We start from the raw sequence: 21,355 nt of genomic DNA, 5'->3' as shown, positions 1-21,355 counted from the left end.
TGTTGGCAGTCAGACGGTTTTAAATCAAACTAGTTCATGAGCATCGGCTGGCTTGGACAGGACGTAGACTGTCGCCTCTGGAATGACATTAATCAATTTCAGGCTCGCTGTTCTATCTGTATGTAGCGCGTATGTAGAGAGTTCTTTTGTGTGTGCTTTCATTGCATTGATTTGAGTAATTTGTCAATGTGTCACATGCGAGAAGACGCACGCCAAATCGTTTTGTCGCTTTGAAGGCGGGTTAATAAACCAGCGACAGCCTCCGGCTCGGGTCTTAAGCGAAACAAACATTTAAACATCAATTTAATTAATTTATGTTGTCATTTGGCGACAACGAATTCCCAACGCGTATTCCCCAAATCGCAATAGCATGGCAACAACAGTAACGCGATGTGGCAACGCTGCCAAGCACGAACAACAACAACAACAACAACGACAGCAGCAGCATCCCAAAAAAAGGCAAAGGAAAGCAACAGGTTATGTGGCGGCATTTGCGTGCAAAAACGAGAAGCTTTCGCATAAAAAGCTTCACGCTCAAGCCATGAATGAAAAGCACACACAACGCAACAACAAAGCAACTGCTCTCGAAGCGTCTGACTGTTATCGGCTCTGCTCGGCTGCTGCTTCAGCTGCTGCTGGCGTAGACGTTGCTGTTACTACTGCTGCTGCTGCTGCTGTTTGGCATTTGCATTTGGCGTTGGTTCTGTGTGTGCTCCCACAGGCGCTCATTGCGCCGTTAGCCAAGCATGCGAACGTACACGGCGCGCGTAAAATAGTAAGAAAAGCTGAAGCTGTCTGCATTCGTGTTTTCATCTGTTATCCTTCAGCTCGTCGTGTGTCCTGTGTGTCGATTTCACGCGCGATTTTGTTTCGCATCAAGCATCAAGCATCCGACATCCAGCATCTAGCATCCGCCAGCATCACAACATTTGAATTTTTCTACAATAAAAGTGCAAAAATCAACAGCAACTGTTAATGGTCGCCATTTATAATCAGCATTAATGCGAGTGTTAGTGTATTCGTGTTTAGGTCTTTTTCTCTTTCGCGTTGTGTGCGTGTGTATGCGAGTGTGTGCGTGTGTGTGTGGGTAGAAATATGCGCGGCATACAGTTAAATATTCAAATTTCATTTGAAATTACTGCACGCATTTAAATAATTGTGCGATGCCAGCACAAGGGTAAAAACGTGAAAAATACTGAGAAGCAGAAATAACAACAGCAAACCATAAAGAATAATACAACAAGCAGAAGCAAGAAAAGCAACAACAACAAAGAATTAAAAGAAATTAAAAGAAAAATAAAAATAAAGAACAGGCGTTACACCCACAACACGCAGCTGGCAACGGAGCAACATCTAATAGGATTACGCGTCGCCTGACAGTTGCCGGATTAATACAACAACTCAAATAGGAAACAGCAAAGGTAAATCTTCCGTTTCCTCTCGTCGCTATTCCTGCAGCTATTATACCAAGTGGCAAGAGGCAAGTGGCAAGTGGCAAGTGGCAAGTAGGCTGCAATAGGCACTGTCAACGCAGCTCAAAGCATTCAAGAGTGTGTCCTTAGAGTCGTCCATTCAGTGAGGCGTTAACCGCGTGATTTGAATGCCATCTCTGTTGTCGCCTTCGTCGTCGTCGTCGCCATCACCTCAGTGCCATAAGCAGTGTGGACAGTGGACGTAATTGTTAACTATAAGCAGCGGACGATACGACGATACGAGTATTAATATCTAACTTGGTACCATATTAATTGGCATCCGCTATCTGTTGATGTTGCAGGTGCTGGACGGGGGAGTGCGTGGGGGGAAGAGATGGGGGCAGTAAACTCCATAAATATCGCATTTTATTAAAGCAAAACCCCGAATCCATTTGCGTTATTGCGTTTACGTGCACGAATGTTAATTGAAGCCAGTTCACCTTTTCGCCCTGAAACCGAAGTGGGGATTAGGGGTCGAATCCAACGAAGGGATGGTCGAAAATGTTGCAGGAAAATACAGAATGTCTATAAATACAGATTAGATAAGTCGTTGTCGAGTGGTTTCCATGTCGATTCGAACAGCTCATGAAATTATTAGCGCATTTCGAACAGCATAGAAAAAAAGCAAATAAAAACAAAATAAAAAAAAAGAAATGAATATTCATATTCATATTCATATTCATGATGATGGACGAAATATGGTAGGGAAGCTTAAGAGAGGAATGGGAATGGAGTGCTCTGAAGGTATTGTAACGCGCATAAGTACACGCATTTTGATGTGTGCTCAAGAGCATGAAAGCAAATTACGCACAAAATAATTGACATTAGCATATTTTGTGCTTCAGTCCGCTCCTCGTCCCTCTGCCACAGAGGTCCTTTTTTCCAGTGCTCCTGCTAAAAGCTATTGGCAGCGTCAGGCGTTTTGTTTTGATTGAGAATTTCATGCGCCACACACATGGCGTATACGTGATGCGCGTTCTTCGTTGCGCGTCAGCAACTTCCTTTTAAGCGGCCCCGTCCATCTACGGCCGAGAGAATAATAAAAATAAGTATGTAATACATAATCATCATAATACTTAATAATTCTGCGAATGAATCAATTGAGTTGTGTCCAGCTGAGCTGAAATCTATTTACTTTTCATGCATGTGTTTATTTACTTAAGCTGCAATTGAAAACAGGCAAGTGAATGGCACAAAAGGCGAAAAGAAATGAAATGAATGATGGAATCAAATGAAAGAAATGCGAATGGTTTTTGCTTATCTTACAGTTTATCAACAGCTATACAGGACTTTTATTCTGGTCCCTCTCTTGTTCGCTTGTTCGCTTTGTCTCCCCATCATAATCCTGCACAAGTGAAATGTGAAATGTGTGTGTAAACGATTCCTTTGGGCCATAAACACCACAAGCTCGCTCGCAGCGCCACTTAATCATTACAAATGAGCCGCACACATTCACACCCATACTCATATTCACACTCACACACACACATTCACACACGCACAACACAGGCTACATTTATAGCTCGTTAGCAATTCCAAGTTGAGTCAAACGATTTGGCCAGAGAACTGAAATGAGAGCAGAACTAAAGCTAATGCCAAGCGTATCCTTAAAACGTTTTTGAAGTCGCACAACGCCATCATTCCTTTTTCTCTCTCTGTGTGTGTATTGGTGTTCGTCTCTATGTGTGTGTGTGTTTGTGTGTGAGAGCTCCTGCTGTCCCAGGCGTTAATTGCTACGATTTGCTACGATTTTGAGGCCCGGCAGCGTTTTGTGGTCGCTTTGATTGGTGTTATGGGCATAAAGAATAAATATACGAAACTGAAGCGAAGGATGAAGGATAGAAATTTGTTTGTCCAAAACTGTGATATGAGTACTTAATGGCCTCCGGCCACTTGCCCTTAAAAACTTGGTCAAGTGTTGTTGTTGCTTGGTGAAGCTGAAGCCGGAGCTGGAGCTAGAGCTGCGGCTGTTGCAGTGTGGCACATTTTATCAAAGTCAAGTTTGTGCTGTTATCTGCACGAAAATGTTTGCAGCTGAAGTTGATAAATGGATTTACTTTGGTTTTACAGCTAAAAATCGATGTGGCTGCTGTCCTCCATTCGATGCCATTCCATTCCACCTCGCATCGAAGTCTTCTGCTCCTCTCTCAATGTATTTGAATGTCAGAGTTCCTTGGGTACGCCTTCCCATCCTACACCTACACACACATACTCCCCATAGAGCAAATCGTCTCTTCTCTGTTTTTTTACCCCACTTATTTTTTGCACTTTTTTTTCGATTTTGTTGATGCGGTCAAAGACTTTGCCACTGACTCATCAAACTGCACAAATACTAGAGATTCGATTGCTGCGGAGGAGCACTCATTTTTTTTTTCATCTGGTACTTTCTGTTTTTCTTTTTGGTAAACCGAAATTGCACTTTAAATTGAATGGTACACTGAAGATGGCGAGCTAAGACAGGCAAGTGGCAAGCAGGCAAGGATAATCTATGACATAAAATCACGCGACAGTAAAAATGCCAGACAAAGGCAAAAAGGCACAAAGGATGTTCTGCTCGTAACTGGCTAACTGCAGTCATGTTGAAGCTCCTGCTGATGCTGATGCTGCTGCTTCTGCTGTTGCTGCTGTTCTCCAATTTCGTTTTCATTTCGATTTTCATTGGGATATGCGATGGGTGCCATTCCATTCAGCTGCTGTGCTGTGCCATTCCATGTGGAAATTACATAAAGAAAATTTCGCATAGCGCTTAATTTTTGCGCACATTTTGATTATCTGCAATTCACAATTTGCATTTTTGCCACAATTTGAATTTGTGTGTGCACAATTTTTGCGCTTTTTTGCTCTGACTCACATTTGCAGCTGGACATTTTCGTAGTTTCTTTCCTCCCTTTCTCGCCTCACTCGTTGTTCGAGTACTGTCTATCTGCTTTCCTTTCTTATAGATATATATTTTTTTCTTTTTGCTATGCTGGCAGCTTGTATTTATCATTTGCGCCTCATTAGTTTGTGTCTATGCTGCTCTGGCATATTTAAGGGCATTATTTATACACGGACAGAGCCCTCCAGTGCACAGTTTCTTAGAGGGTCACGAACTTTACGCTCACTTCATCTCTTTATCCCAATACTCTTTAATTTCTCACATGTGAAGAACTTTCGCTTTAATTTCGAATGCATTATTAATCACTTTGGGGAGCACTTAACTAACAAACAACTAATAGGAAGTGGCAACCAATTGGCAGCTCAACTTTGTTGGGTGTGAATTTTAAAATGGGGCGCAACTATTGCATTACTTAACTTTTTGTATCTTTGTTAATGATTAAAAAGTTTCTTGTGGAAGCAATGGCATTGCCTGAAGTACCTAAAAAGTATTTGCAAAAGGAGATACCAAAGAATTTATAGGTTAGTTATTTAACTAGAAATTGTTGTGTTTAAATTCAATTTGTGAAGAACGGTGATAAATAAAACAAACAATATTAATATATACTCCAACGTATTTTTTTGTATTTGTATTGTATTCTTCAAGCATTGCTAATGTTAAAAGTAGTTGAAAAGTAATTTGAAGAGTAGATGCAAACAAATTTAAAGGTTTATTGCTTAACTGGAAATATTTTATTTAAATTAAATTTATAAAGCTCAGTCTTAATTGAAACAATATTGAAAATTTGATTGCGTTCACATTTGATCAAAATTGTGAACGTTATTTAAGAAACGTTGATATGGATGACAATCTGGTATATTTTGAATGAAGTACTATATCAATATACCAATTATAGCCTTTGGTAATATTTTAGTACTTTGTCTGAATATTAATATACATATATATATATATTTATATATTTTCAGAAATATATTGCATTGTTGTGGTTTAATTTAAAATGGGTAGCGAATATCTCACAGTCTGTAATCCTCTGTAGTTTTCTTACTTGTTTTTTTTTTTAATTTAAGAAAAAACAGAAATTTTTTTTCTGTAATCAATCTCAATAGCAAAATTTGCTGTAAAAGTAATTTGAAGTAGGTACAGAATAATTCATAGGAAATTTATTTTTATTTATTAAATTTTTGAAGTGCAGTAGAAAATTTAATCAAACGGTTAGTTATTAAATTTTTTTAAATAAAGTTGCAAAATTGACACAAATTTGTATATTTCGTTTCATTGTTGACTAGATAATTAATAGTTCTTGGAATAAATATTTGAAAAACGTATTTGTTATATATAAAATCGAATGTTATATTTATCATTTTTTTTAAAGAAATTGTTTAGAGAATACATTTTTGATGATGGTGCATTATAAAATATATGAAGCACATATTAAATTACATGCTGCATCGTCTATGGCATGTAAAAAATCTTTGTGTACAGTAACTGCTGCAATAGTTTTATTTATATATAAGCTACGCAAAGAAACTATTTTTCTTAGACCTTATTACCTTACCGAAAGAAGCAGAAGCAAAAGTCTGCATTGCTATTTTTTAAAGTTATTTTGATTGTCCTTAAAACACTTTTTAATCACGATTGAAAAGGAAGCTATTTAATGACGATACAAATAAAAGCAGCAACTAGTAATAACATTAATCCATTTAAGCCAATTGGCATTTTTAGCAATTTAACAACTCCCACAGCCAGTAAGACTGCAATTTCAATCCCAACCAAAAAATGTGAAGAATAAGAATGAAAGACATAAAAGTACGCTGTCTTCTATGCCGTGTTTATTGAGATTGCGAGACGAGGCAAGGCAAGGCGAGTCGAAGCTATCAAAAGCTGTACAAGGACACGCAGCGTTTTGCGCTGTGCAATTTCTGTTGCATACCTTGAGGCTCTTGCTTTGAGCCACCAACTCATGAGCCGGTTTAATTGCTTAATTACGTCTGCAACCACAAGCTGCTGCTTGCCACACGCCGTTTTGCCGCGTTTGTTGCGTTGCCATGCGTTGCCACGCCCACCCTCAAGTGGGCTATAGCGAACAGTTTTATGGGGAACTAACAACAGGCAGCGTGGCAGCGCGTTTATGATTGCTCTGCGAAGCCGCAATTGCCCTCAAGTGGCTTGAGGTTTAACTTTAAGTTGAGACATTAATGCGACCCTTTCTACCATTTTCTTTCTAGTCGACGTTTTTCTCCTGCTTCTGTTTCTCTTTTGGTTTCTACCTCTGCTTCCGCTCCTGCTTCAGCTTGCGTCATGTGCTTAGCGTAGCAGCTTTGGATGCGCCGCAATGTGGACTTATATGATGGCTGCCGCCCGCGGAGATCGGGTCAACACAATGATGTCCACCAGACGCCGCCCCGAAACCGAATCCCCCAAATACGGATACAAGTGCGTTTTGCCATCCACATCACATTTAATATTCCGCCTGCTCATAAAATTTGTGCTCTGCTTTTAGCCTTTCCCGTCCCATGTATCGCACCACACGCTTCGTTGGCCCCGCCTCCTCGGCGCCCGCCCAGCTGCCGTTTGGCGGCAGCAGCTCCAGTTCCAGCTGCAACACAGCTACGCATCAGTTGGCCATGCCACACGAGGAGCTGGAGATCAGCGGCGGCCTCTATGCGCCCTTTCAGCCGACGGCGGCGGCCATCAGCAGCGATGGCGTTTGTCTGCCGCGCAAGCATTTAATTGCCAACAAAACGGCATTGCCGTTGCCCTTGGGTCCAGATAGCGTCGATGTTGAGGAGCGTCGCCTGCATTATCCGCGTGGCAGCTGGCAGCGCAGGCATCGCATTGAGCTGGACGATGACGACGACGACGACGACTACGATGTCGATGATGATGAAGAGGACGACGCCAAAGGCAACGGTAACGTTGAGGCGACGACAGCAGCAGCAGCAGCAGCGGCGGCAGCATCAGCAGCTGATGATGATGCTTTTGCCGATGCTCCGGCGATTGTCGAGCAGAAGCAGTCAACACAGCCGCGTGCCTCAGATGTTAACTATATGGAGAATGGCAGGAAACTGATACAAGTAAGTGAGATATCGATATATCGATACTATGCGTATTTATCACCCATAAATCACACGGCGTATGCGTAATTTAATATGCCATAGGAATATGTTCGAAGTCGACAGAGATAAATAGCTAGAGATAGAGCGATATGAGAGAACATAAATGCGGATGGACAGACAGGCAGTCAGTCAGCCAGACACTTTGCTTATTTGTTGCATTAATTTCATTCCATTTGGTTTTGGCCTGGCCATAATTCGAGGCCGCCGCAGCTATTCAATTATGTGGGCCGTAATTAAGTAATTGCGCTAATTGATTGACGCCATCGACAACGCAGAGTGACAACAACAATAACAACAATAGCGACAACAATGAAACAATAGCACAATTTATGCTGCGGGCCCATCCATATATAGCACATTGCGTATACGACGCGTTGGCCACAAGAACATTCCGCAGCCACACTTTTGCACTTCTTCGCATTTCCTCAATTCCACGCTGACCCATTCCGTCCGTATGGATGCCATGCAAATGAACTGTGGACCTTCATAAACTTGACCTTGCCGTAAATCGCGTTTTAATTACTTCCTCTATTGTCACGTAGCCGACGCGTCGTCCGTCCAACGACTCCATGTGCCGAGCCGAGCTCCATGTTCCATGCCAGCTGACTGCCATTTTCGTGCCCGCAGAAATTTTTATTAGCACGTGTCAAATTGCTTCAAAAAAGGAAAGCTGAGACAAGTTCACAATTGATAGAGTCGAAGTTTTGTTACTCTATCAGAGATATAGGAATATGTCTGACATTTTTTATATTTGGAGAAGAGATTATATAAGTAACAATATTGAAGGGAATAATATATCAATCAAAATATATTTTTCCTTCAATAGCTTGTATTTAATGTAGTTTGAAATATCTTTATAGAAAGTATAAGAATAGAGTACTTAAAATGAATGAAATGCTATTTTAAAGCAATATACACCTGCTACATTGACCACCTTCAAATAAATCAATTCAATAACATCAATAATAAATTGTTGTGTAAAAGATTGATTCGTTTTGCACCAAAGCCCACGTGTGAGGCTTCATATCTGTTGCAACCTTCTAATAATTATATTATTTTGGGCCTTTTCTTCTTTATGATAATAAAATAAAAAAAAGTACAAATATAAAAGTCTGTTTAGAACTTAATTTGACCCTCGAGCTATAAATAAGAAAGTGGGAGAAGGACACTCGCCACTGGGCACAGGACACTGGACAGCTGCTTCTTGCCGGTCACGTCAAATGGTGGCGGGGACTTAGAGGAGTGTTGTTGCGGTGACGGTGGCAGAATGCCCGAATGCCCAGTACGAGAATGCGAATGTGTATCTTGGCCGACGACCAATTTGATAGATAAGAGCATTGAGCCAGAGAGTCAGGCCAAAAGTAAAGTGAAAGGAAAAGGAAAAAGCAGCCGCAAAGAAACTGACACTGAGAAACAGAAACAGAAAACGAAACAGCAACAGAAACAGAAACATTTTCAATGCCATTTCATAAATAGCTAAAGGCAGCAGGGGAAACGAAAACGCAATGAAATAAATACAAATGGAAAACGTTCAGTTCCCTGTTTCCCCGTTACCCGCCCTACTATCAAGCAGCCACTCAACTTTCCCTCTGCTGTCCCCCTTCGATGGCGCAGTGTCGCCCGCATAACGACGTCCAAATATTGGCTTGGTTGTTGTAATGCTTTTGAGGTGTGTTTGTCTGTTTGGCCATCAACTGCGGCAGAAAACCGCAACAGAGCCAAACCGAAGGCAACAATAGAACATCCCCAAAACACACACACACACACACACACACATACATATTCACTCTCATATATGTAGTATATATAGTAAATATATTGTAGTTTATGTATACATCATCAAGTTTGAGTGCTTCAAAATTTTTGAAGAGTCAGACAAAGTTTGCGTTGGCTTCGATTGGTGTACAGAAAGAGAGAGAGAGATAGAGAGGGAGAGTTGAACAATCGCCAAGTTGGTCAGTGTCAGCGCCTTGGGTCTGTCGGCCATTAAACCGATTAATGAGCCAGCCCTATATTTGCCTGCCATACCTTTTTTTTGCGGGGAAGTGATGGGGAGTGAGTGAGAGTACGAGTATTTGTTGCCCGTTTATGGGCAACCGCCGCCTCTTCGATATTGCTATTCTGCGTCTGTTTTGCTTATTGTTTCTGTGCAATTTGAGCTGGCAGCAGGACACTCGAGCAAACAAAACGCAATGTCGCCCTCCCGTATTCCAGGGAACTCTTCGGGTTGTCTTCTTGTTGTGTTTTTGCGCTTAGTCAATTTTCTACAAATTTCACCATCGACAGTTGCGCAAAAAACGCGTTCGCCAACGGCAGCAAAAAAAAATATAGACAACTCTGAAAAACCGAAAGAAAACAGCAACAGTGAATTGACTCATTCGAAAGGAGTTTGCAAAATAATCAGTTAGTTATAAAGGACCTCGTTCGTGTTCTACTAAATCAAAATTCGTCCGTTCAAACGCGTGCTGTAAATAATACCAACTAGGCCCAAAGATTAAGCCAACACCACCAAGAACCAACAAAGGCAAACGCTGGATTTTGCGCTTGATGAGGGTCTAGATTGGACAGTTGCAGTCTCTCAGTTTTTAGTTTGGGTCTGTTGAGTTTTTTGGGTTGCTGGCATTAGACAAGGTATTAATATAGCCAACCCATGGTAGTCCTTTTTTTTTGCAAGAGAAGAGATGGATGGGACGGGAGGTTGTTCCTTGTTGTTGTGGTTGTTACTCAATGTTGTTACCGCTGTCGTCGTCGATAAGCACTGTTGTTTATGGTCATCCAATCTGCGCCACATTTGCATAATTTCCCACGTCGTTCAGTGGAGCAATAAGCCAAACAAAAATCTCAACCACACTCATCACAACAAAACAAAACACAACAACAGACACAAAACAAAAAAAAACAAGAAACAAAATAACAAATTGCAGATAAAAATGCTGAGATATCAATAACAAATAAATAACATTTAACTGGGAATTGAGCAAAGTGCAAGTGCCACAAATGCCAAAAGGGCAAAAGTGCTTATCATCCAAACAGCTGCGCGCACTTCTACTATTGTGATTCACAATATCAAAAATGTGGGGTTATTCAGAGTGGTTTTGTCGAGTGCTAATTAGACCACTAAAACCAACGTTATAATGAATGCGGTTTGTAGGGAGTTGGAGGCAAGTGAAACGAAAGTTTGCCAAACAGCATCATTGTTGCGGGGCTTTAAACCAAAGTTGTTTAGCTCGTGGTGTTGTTTCTCATTAAGCCTTCATAATACTGACTGACATCCAGATGGAGCGTGAGAAAGGAGCAGACTGGGAGAGAGCATAGAAATTTCAAATATAATTGCACAACTTTCGCTTAAAGCTTTAATGTGCTTTTGAAGTCAAAAGTCACATTATCAATAATCAAATAATTCTAGTTCAAACTTTAAGCCTTAAAGCCAACTGTGTCAGGAAAGGAATAGAAGTTCAAATTATAATGGCACAATTTTCATTTAAAGCTTTAATGTGCTGTCAGAGTCAAAAGTCGCATTTAACTTTGATCGAGTATTTCATAGTCTTTAAGTTCATTCTGCTTTAAAAATACTTTGCTTGGAAAGAGAAATTGGAATTTAATTGTACAATTTTTGCTGAAAGCTTTAATGTGTTTTCAGAGTCAAAAGTCACATCAACTTTCATTCTCACAGTCGTAGCTTTTAAGCCAACTCTATTTGAAAAAGGAAATTGCTTGCCAAAGTACAAGTATCTGATAAGGAATATTATTGAACTCAATTGCCAATGGCAGGGATTTGTACTTCGGTTGGGATCACTTTAACACATTTGCAGCTATAAATAAAATAGTAAATCTTTCCGTTTAGTACTCGGCATTCAATCTCTTGGGTTCGTAGATGTCAAAAACGGAAATAACAGACACACCCACACATACACACAGACACGCTGACTGTCGAGTGGGAACAGTTTTCATTACGAGTACTAAACATTCAGGGCATTTTGGCTCCAAGTCAATTTCCATTCAAAAGTTTAAGATGACCCGCTTCATGTTGCCCGCTCTCTCTCTCTCTTGCATTACCAATCAGTGCCACGTGCCTGGTGTTGCCTCTATGGCCTTCTCATATATTTGTTGGGGCTCACACAGCTTGACGAGCATTTCAATTGCAGACCCATTGGTCATTTCTAAGGCCTAAGGGGCAGCTTAAGAGTCGCTTAAAGTAATTTTATTTGAGCATAAAGCACACGCATGCAATAACCATCAAACGCGGCGCTTGATTTGCTTAGCATAATGTTAGCCAGCTTCTCCCCCCGCCTGGCCACCTGCAGGTTTCCCTCTCAGCCGCCACCTGTGTCAACACCTAACGGACGCCGGGCAATTATGGAAATTTATTGTGCAGCTCACGCCGCGACGCACTGAATGCCAATCAGGCAGCCGGCGAGTGTCAGTGATGGACTACGGGAGCGGGGGCGAAGACTACGTGGGGCGTTTTCGATTTCAAGTACAAGAGCTACTGCTGCGAGAATCTGAATCAGTTGAGACGATTTTTATATTTCTATTTTTTTGGTTGCAACCTTGCATAAAGATAATAAACCACTATGCAACTGGCTGATGAGCTCATCAGTATTATCATTATCATTTAATCAACATGTTTATGCACCGCACTGCTGGTTATCCATCAACAAAATCCGCCTAGTATTAACTGGTTGGCTTCCTTGTTGCCAGTACTGTGCATTTAATTAATATGCACACACGTTTTTAGTTTTTTTCTTTTGGCATGTGTGTAAACACTGCTAAAAACATATCGTCCAAGCGATTAGTTATCGATATCTCAGAGCTGTCGGTTGATCGCTGCACAATGGCAGCCGCAACAACAACAACAACAACAATAGGCGACAAATAGCTTTCAGCTTAATTGAATGATGGCCGAAAGAACAATTAAAAGAGCGTTTAGAAAACGGCGCACAGTTCTGCTGAAAGTGTCATCAATCTTGTCAAATTGCCATCAATGGCCATAGTAGTCCACTACTTGACAACAACATGCCTTTTGTTGTCCTTGCTGTTGTTGTTGCTATTGCTGGCAATGAAGGACTAAAGTCACTTGAGACTTTGCGGGTTAATTAATTAAACGACGACGTCGACGACGACAGTGCCGATGTCGGCACATGCAAATTAAGAAAATTGCAAAATACAAAAGCAGCAACAATCGCAACAACAACAATGCCACTAAAACAACATTTTGAATTGACAACAGCAGCAACATTTAGTTATTGTGTATGCCTGCCGTGGCCAACTTGAACGTTCGTGACGCTCGACGCCAACGTCAACATCGACGTCGCTGCCGCTGCTGCTGTCGACGTCGCTGCTGCCTGCGACACCTTCAATGGCAATTGCAAAGCGCGCAACGCATTTTCAGTGTTAACGGGCAACTCGACGTCGATGCGCATGCGCAGTAGCCAAAAAAAGAAACTAACGGTTCGCGTTTAACGGTCATCAACGGCGAACATCATCATTAGCATTGTAACTGCAATTAAAGTGTCAGGCGAAAGCGAAAACGAAAGAGGAAGAGAAAAAGGAAGCGAAGAGAACGCAAGGAAGCAACGACGCTTTTTCTTTTTGCATGCGACATTTCAAAGTCAAAGCCATGGTGCAATCTTTGGATATCGCAGCCATAGCGGGACAACAAAATGAAGCGGTAAAGCACATGAATAAATATTAAATAATGTGACAAATATGTCAGTGCGTGTGTGTGTGTGTGTGACCTTGACAACAGCTGGGCGCAGCAGGAGGCGTTGCACTGCATTATCATTAGCATTGTCCCCAAAGGGCTGTGGTATACTTACATACCAACATACATGCACAAATATGTTATAAGCCAAGTTCATATCACACGCACACAAACACACACAGTGACAGATATACTAACTGCGTAGCTACATATATGGCTTAATGGATTAACCGCTGGCAGCGACTGATACGCGTTTATTAGACTGTCAAGCACACGCCCCTAATCTCAGGATGTGCACAACGAGCGATTGTGGGCGCCAGTGTTACCCATAAACTGAATACACACAAACTGATGAGTGACTGTTTGTGAGTGTTTTGTGTGTGTGCGTCTGTCAATGTGTGTATCTCTCTTGTGTTGTGCATCGGAACCCCTTGAATAAGAAACCACAGAAACTAACTTGTCTAGAACTAAACGTGCTGCTCTTTAACCCCACAGAGCACAGTGTCAAATTACGTTTAGAAACTTGAGCTCAAAAGTAACTAATAAATAATGAAAGGTGTTGTGAATGCAGCGAAGCACAATGCATTTTCCAGGAGTGAGCGTGTGATATAAATCCACGCATTTAATAATAAAATCCTTGATCAAAACTAGGATTAAATATTAAATATTTAGAGTTTAAATCAAGATATATTTCAAAGTTCTTTAAGCGTTTAATACTTTAGTCGTAAAGAAGAAAAGACATTAAAAAGTTACCAGAATTTTAAAGACATTCGCATAGCAAATTTAAAGAGCCGGCTCTTTAAGCCCCTAAACCGAATTTAAACAAGTGATAGGTAGACAAAATTTGCCTTACAATGAAATGTACCGGTACAATGAAATGTACCGGAAATCGGTGAAACTTTCTTGTACTTCCTGCTCATAGAGTTCAACTAAGCTACAGACGATCTGAAACAGAAGTTTGAACTGTAGTTCCAATTGCTGCAGATGCTACCATGATTATAAATTTATTAGCAATGCTTTGCTGCAGAGCAATACGATTGGAAGCAGTGTGCCGTGAGATTGGCTGCGTCATGTGCACCTATTACAAGAGTTTTCCCCAGCTCTTAGCAGATACACACAACACTACACAAGAGTATAACAAGTTTAAGCGCAGAACTCGCTGAGTCGCCGAATGTTGGCCAAGTTTTAATGCGGTTACCCTCCGAACCAGGGGCCATTAAAACGATTCAATTAGTGCGCGTCGCTTGCGTGGTACATTTCCACATTGATGTTGGCCAAAAAACAACACAAAGAAGAAATAAACTTGATGCTCATTCCCCCTGATTTCACGTTGTATTTTTTGCAGGAGCCAAAACAACGTAGCAAACCGTCAGCGTTAAGCAGAACGCTGCAGGCATTGCGGCAACGTCTGACGAAACGGAATCGCGCCAAGCCACCGGACTGGTTCCTCGAGAAGTTCTCGAACACAACGAACACGGACAAGATTGGCAAGACGCCGGGCGGTGCCATGGATGATGCGGCATTATCGAGTGAAATTCGTGGCACCAGCGCGCTGTGCAATCGCCTCTCCGTCGACCCAACCCTGCAATCCCATTACAGGGTAAGTCTGAGGAGGTATTTTCTCCACAGTTTTGTACACTATCTAATATTTCATGACAGTGGCTCGCTGTGGTTTCGCTGGCGGTGCTCTACAACATCATCTTCGTGGTGGGTCGCTCCGTTTTTTGGGAGATCAACAAGAATGCGCCCGCCGTTTGGTATACGCTGGATTATCTATGCGATTTCATTTACCTGCTGGATACGCTTGTTCACATGCATGAAGGTAAGTGCCAAGTGCTCCATCAGAGTTACAACTGTACTCTCCACTGTTAGCTGACGGCCAGAAAAGGCCGAAAGCACAAAAGTCGAAAAGAGAAAGAGCGAGACAATTGTTGAGGGAGCAGCCAGCAAGCATGCTGCTTATGCAAATGAGATTCGAGACTTTTGGTCTGACTAAGCTGCCACAGACAATGGCAAAGCTAGTTGCTCCACATAACAAACATATGTGTGTGTTAGTGTAAGTGTGTATGTGTGTGTGGGTGTGCCGAGCAAGTGTGTGTGTTCTTCAGTTGCCAAATGCAGGGATAAGCCAGCCTTGACATTTCACATAACAGGAATATACGCTTGTTTTTAGAGCATTGCTCTTTTCTTAAGCAAGTGGTGGACAAACAATAACACTAAAAATATCTACATAGGATATATAATATGATTTAATATGTCTTGCAAAGGAACTTATGTATATATCACCTCGAATACAGCAGAAGTTCTTTAGCTGAATTTTAAAAGGAAAACAATAGAAGGGGTAGCGGGTATAAAAAGTGAATTTCAGCTCAAAATATTCCAGAAATCGTTTTAATCTAATCTATTTTATGTTAATAATTTGAAAGAAAAACATGATGAAACTAGTGACATTACGTTGAACATCGTAAATCCTTCCTTGTTTCTTTAACATTTTTATTATATTTTATTTTAAATGCAAAAAACTTTGTGTAAACATGCAAAACATAGACTGTATAATAACAGTGCATTTGAGTTAACAAAGTCTGAAGCTATAAAAATGTTTGTTACTTAGCTCAGTCATAATCTCCGCAAATTTCACAGGAATTTCACAAAAAGTCTAAGTTTAAAAAAGTGTTTCAAAGCTAAAACTAAAGTAATTAATACTTCACCTAATAAGGAATGTTACAATGTTGAAGTGGTCAAATAGTTAGTCAGAACTTTGCAGTAAACAACTTAACAAACTAATTAAAATAGAAGATACCATAAATAATATTTATTTGGCTATCAAATATGGTTAACATGTTGGGTACGTAAGCTTTTTATAGTTAAGCTGCATGCACAGTAAATGTTGCTATTTTACAACAATCGCTTTAGAAGCCAATCGAAGTTGTAAACGGTTTTGTGTATAGCATGAACAGCAGAAACAATTTGCTACACAAATCCCTATTCGTTGGCTTAGGGATTGGCGTTTGGGGGGGGTCATAGGGTAGAGAAGAGTATCAAAGTTTTAGTTTTGCATTCTGATTCGGGCTTTATACGCTGAAGGGGCAACAACAAAAGCGCCGCGAACTGTGAAATGTCTCGCTGCATGTGGCATGTACGGGCAGAACAATAACTAAAGGAACAAGGACGCACACACACTCCCACACACACAAACACACACACACACACACACTCAGTTGCACACACACAAACAGCGACATAAACTTTGCCCTCTGGCAAAAGGCAGTCAACTAATATAAGTTCCTTCCTCTCCCGCTGACAGGTTTTCTGGACCAGGGTCTTCTTGTGCGCGATGCGTTTCGTTTGAGGCGCCATTACTTCCACACCAAGGGCTGGTATCTGGACGTGCTGTCGATGCTGCCCACGGATCTGGCCTACATCTGGTGGCCACCCGAAACCTGCTCCAGCCTCTACCTCCCCTGTCCGGTGATAGTGCGTCTTAATCGGTTGCTGCGTCTGCCCCGGCTCTGGGAATGGTTTGATCGCACCGAGACGGCGACGGGATATCCGAATGCCTTTCGCATCTGCAAGGTGGTGCTCGCGATTCTGGTGCTGATCCATTGGAATGCCTGCATGTACTTTGCCATCAGCTATGAGATTGGCTTCAGCTCCGATTCGTGGGTCTACAATCTGAATGGAACGCGCAACAATACGCTGCAACGGCAGTACATCTATAGCTTCTATTGGTCTACGCTGACGCTGACGACAATTGGCGAGACACCGACGCCCGAGAATGATGTAGAGTATCTGTTTGTGGTGGCTGATTTCCTCGCCGGCGTTCTCATCTTTGCCACCATTGTGGGTGAGTTTCCTCTCCCTTGCTTTCGGGGTCGCGTTGTTGTTTGCTTTTCGGGGCCGCATTGTTTACGCAAATATTTCGTCTGATCGTTTAATTGGTTGCAGAGTGACATCTGTGACATCAATGGGTATTAATTTACAGCCCCACGCACGTCAGGGACAACAACGGACACGTACCGTTCTCCGTCCTCTGTCTACCGAGTCTGGTCCATCCGCATGTACATGTCCTCCATGTCGACCCACATTATTCATTACGTTCTACTTTGTTTTGTTTTGTTATTTCTCTCGTTCTCTCTCGCTTTCTGTCTATTGCTTTCCCTCTGTGTGTGTGTGTGTGTGTGTGGGGTTGATTTGTTGCTGTCGACGCCTTCACATTCGCTTCGCTTTTTGGCAAACGTGCCTTTTTATCATTTTTGTCGTCCTTCTTATCGTTGCCATTACCGGAACGGAGCAGCGGGAAGGGGGAAGCAGAGGGGAGTCTGACATCTGGGCAAACAAATTTACTTACCATGATGAATGCAAAGTTCGTCAGCGCGTCGCGTCTGTCGCTCTGTCTCTGTAGCACCGGAAGTGCCGCCATTAGTCGCCCTTTGTGCCATGCGTTACGCATACGCCGCATTGGCCCCCCCGACAATTTACGACTCAGGAGTGCCACGGAAATGGCTGTCCGAAATTAAAACGATCCCAAATTCATACCCTTTCCTTTCCTCCTCCACTTCTAGGTAACATCGGCTCGATGATATCGAACATGAATGTGGCCCGCGTCGAATTCCAGAATCGCATGGATGGCGTCAAGCAGTACATGGCCTTCCGTCGCGTTGGCCATGAGCTGGAGGCGCGTGTGATACGCTGGTTTGCCTACACCTGGTCACAGAGCGGCGCCCTTGACGAGGAGCGTGTGCTGGCCGCCTTGCCCGACAAGCTAAAGGCTGAGATTGCCATCCAGGTGCACATGGACACCCTGAAGCAGGTGCGCATCTTTCACGACACCGAACCGGGACTGCTGGAAGCCCTGGTGCTCAAGCTGAAGCTGCAAGTTTTCAGTCCGGGTGATTACATTTGCCGCAAGGGTGACGTCGGCAAGGAGATGTACATTGTGAAGCGTGGCAAGCTGTCGGTGGTGGGCGATGATGGCATTACGGTGTTGGCCACACTCGGTGCTGGCTCCGTCTTTGGGGAGGTGTCGGTGCTGGAGATTGCCGGCAATCGGACGGGCAATCGACGCACAGCGAATGTGCGTTCGCTGGGCTACTCGGATCTCTTTTGTCTGGCCAAACGGGATCTGTGGGAGACGCTCGCGGATTATCCGGAGGCACGCTCCACGCTCACGCAACGCGGCTGTCAGCTGCTGCGTAAAGATGGACTGCTCGATGAGCAGATATTTGCGGGTAATTTGACGACGCCAACTCAATTCAGGCCACTTCCGGCAGGCAGCTGACTAACGCACTTCCGCACTTCCATTTCTCTTCTTCCATTTCCATTCCACAGACTCGCAGCGTGTGCATGATAGCATCGAGGGCGGCATCGAGAAACTGGAGCTGTCCGTGGAGAACCTCAATATGCGACTGGCTCGCTTGCTGGCCGAGTACACAGCGAGTCAGGCGAAAATCAAGCAGCGTCTGGCCAAGCTGGAGCTCAAGTGAGTGTTCTAATCTTGTTTGCCACTTTCAACACATCACTAACAACCGCTTCTTTATCTTCTCAACACAGTGGCGGTGGCTCTGTAGGCGGTGCGGGGGGTCGAGGTGGGGAGGATGAGCCACAGATGCGTGCACGCAGCGGTCGTCTTTATTCCCTGCAGACCAAACGGCGCCCACGTGCGCGCCTTGAGGCGGCTGCCAAGAGCGGCGACGCGGCCAAACAGAATACGCTCTAAGCGAGGGGACACCTCCAGGAGGCGGGTGAAACCTATGCCACATGGCGGCATTCCAAGTGTCGCGTACTGTCAAACGCTCTGCAAGTTTTTTTTGCTGCAAAACTAGTGATAAATGCATTCAACTTGAGGGAGTTACGACTATGGAAAATGATGCTGCAGATTAAAAAGTTTCCCCATTTGAGCGGATGATGTTACGGGGGGAAATCAACCGGGGAGAGGGGAACGGGAAGCTACGGCAGCTTGGCTGGGCGCCAGTTAGACGCGCGTGTAAATCAATTTTTAATTTTTACAATTAGTTTAAGGGAACACTGCGGAACAAGAGAGACGGCGAAAGCGAGGGAGGAATGTTTGTCAGCGAGAGTTTTTGGTTCGAACTTTTTATGTTTGTGTTGTTTTTTGTAGCGCAACTTTATAAATTTGTAAAATGATTCAAACTGAATGTGCCTCAAAGTGTGTAAAAGTAGATTAGTTAAGAGCAACAGCAACATAATTAAATTAGCTCTCTCGTTCGATGAACGGTGAACGAAAGGTAAGCGAGCGATTAGTTTATAGTAAAGGGGAACGAAATTTTGGGGGAGTAAAGTGAAACAGGCGACGATTTCTTGTATCGTTGTAAATACGTATAAGTCGAGCTGAAACATTGTGAATGCGAAACTCGGCAATAGTCCAATTTTATAAGCTAAAAAAGGCATTTTATTTTTCTAAAAAAAACAAGAAAGAAAGCAGTTAAAGTACACAGAAGTAAGGTCCAAATATAAATACTACTTATTGCACCTAGAACAACAAAAACAACTACGACTACAACAACCACCAAACGACATTTGCTGAAATAGAAGAAGATGGAAAATCAAAACGAAAACTACTAAAATCAAATAATAAAAAAAAACGCATTTCCTATTTGTCATACATGAGTGCATTCTCTTTGATTTTGTGCTGTGAAGGTGCAGCAGGAAATAACAGAAAAGTGCATGGCCACCTTTTCTACCTTAAGTTCCACTTATGTGTAACGATAAATAGTATAGATATACGTAGATATATTTACAGTGCGAAGAGAAAATAGAGGAGAATAGGGGAGAAGGGGGAGCAACAGTAATGAAAAACCATGTTAACATTTTTTCGAGTCAGCGAATTGTAAGAGTAATTTCAGTGTTAAGAGCAAAACGCTTCCAAAGCCAAATTTGAAGAAACAAATTGTAATTGTAAACCACACAAAAACAACGACACACACACACACTTACATCACACACATGCAGACACAGCAACACACATGTTGAAAACTGTATTTTTATATTAGCCTGATAAATGTACGAGAATTGTAAATGTAAGCAGAATCTATTAATAAATTGTGAGAAACTTAAAATGGTAGCTGGTTATATTTGCATTGCCAGCGCTGTATTATTGTAAACTGATAATGCTGTTTCGCTTGTCGTGCGCCACGGTCTAATGACAACTCGAAGTGTGGCAGACAAAGGGCGGCAATTACGTGAAGTACGTAAAGTAATGCAGACACTTTGCCCTCGACTCGCCTCTCGTGCGTACCACATTGCGTATGAGTAACGAAGGAATCGTGCCAAAGTCAAAGTGAAAGTGAATGTGAAAGCCACGCAAACCCAAATGCCAACCTCATCCTGTAAATGCAGTAAAAAATCAATTTTGACGAAATGCGACAAGCAAAAAAAGTAGAAGAAAAAAAAAACAACGCACACAGGAAAAAGAAATGAAGATGAAGAAATACTCGTATAAAAAGAAAACGCTCTCTCAGCCTTTTCGAGTGGATACGCCGCGTAGTGTTTCCGTTACCAATTCCATGTCCGCCTCACCAATACCCGAGAGTCTAGCACCTACACACACACACATACACACACACACACACACACACACACGCGCATCTCATCTTCGAATTGCGGAGGGCTGGCTTTATTTGTTGCCAGGACACGTGAATGAAGCTGCTTGGGGACATGACAGACAATAAAATTTAGACGCTCCCATAGCATTATGAATACACACACACACACAAGGACATTTGAGGATACGCATATGAGGATTTTTGCGTGTAAGTCGCCTTTTTAGCATATGCAAAAAACATTGACAGGGTGACTTGCATGCCTTCGAATGAATCGTTTCCGCATCCGCATCTGAAAGGAAACATTTTTATAAATCAACAAATTAGAATTAAAATACACGCATGAAATGCGCCTAAAGTCATTGCGTGACTTAAGTACTTTTTACCCAAGCACGCTGATGATTTGTTGATATAGGAAATAGCTGCTAATATATTTCCTTTTCCATCTAGATATAATTACAATTTGTTGCTGAATACGAAGCAACAGATTAACTTCAGCTATTGCTGAACTTCTAACTAGTTAATTTGTCGAGTATGCTTTTATATATGTATATCTTATCTACCATACATTAGTTTACATATTTACCTGCTTAAATAGCTCTAACAGTTTGTATTCCAAATCAATT

The 21,355-nt window shown here is 42.3% G+C and overlaps 1 protein-coding gene across 2 annotated transcripts; it reads left to right on the top strand.

The window, feature by feature from the left end:
• The first annotated feature begins 623 nt into the window (after positions 1–623).
• Positions 624–20,234, top strand: LOC117571152 (cyclic nucleotide-gated cation channel subunit A). Of its 2 annotated transcripts, XM_052004781.1 has the most exons (9): positions 624–1,421; positions 6,576–6,783; positions 6,851–7,424; positions 14,516–14,770; positions 14,830–14,992; positions 16,475–17,014; positions 17,733–18,398; positions 18,499–18,649; positions 18,721–20,234. In XM_052004781.1, the coding sequence occupies exons 2-9, from the start codon at positions 6,683–6,685 to the stop codon at positions 18,884–18,886; spliced, it is 2,616 nt and encodes an 871-aa protein (XP_051860741.1). In that variant the 5' UTR covers positions 624–1,421; positions 6,576–6,682; the 3' UTR covers positions 18,887–20,234. The 2 variants fall into 2 exon arrangements, with proteins under 2 accessions (XP_051860741.1, XP_051860742.1); XM_052004782.1 differs by lacking the exons at positions 624–1,421; positions 6,576–6,783; positions 6,851–7,424 and adding an exon at positions 12,990–13,137.
• Positions 20,235–21,355: the final 1,121 nt, after the last annotated feature.

Source organism: Drosophila albomicans, chromosome 3 (genome assembly GCF_009650485.2).
Source record: "Drosophila albomicans strain 15112-1751.03 chromosome 3, ASM965048v2, whole genome shotgun sequence".
NCBI lineage: Eukaryota > Metazoa > Arthropoda > Insecta > Diptera > Drosophilidae > Drosophila > Drosophila albomicans.
The sequence above is the reverse complement of the archived record's forward strand: the minus strand, read 5'-3'. Positions and strand labels throughout refer to the sequence as shown.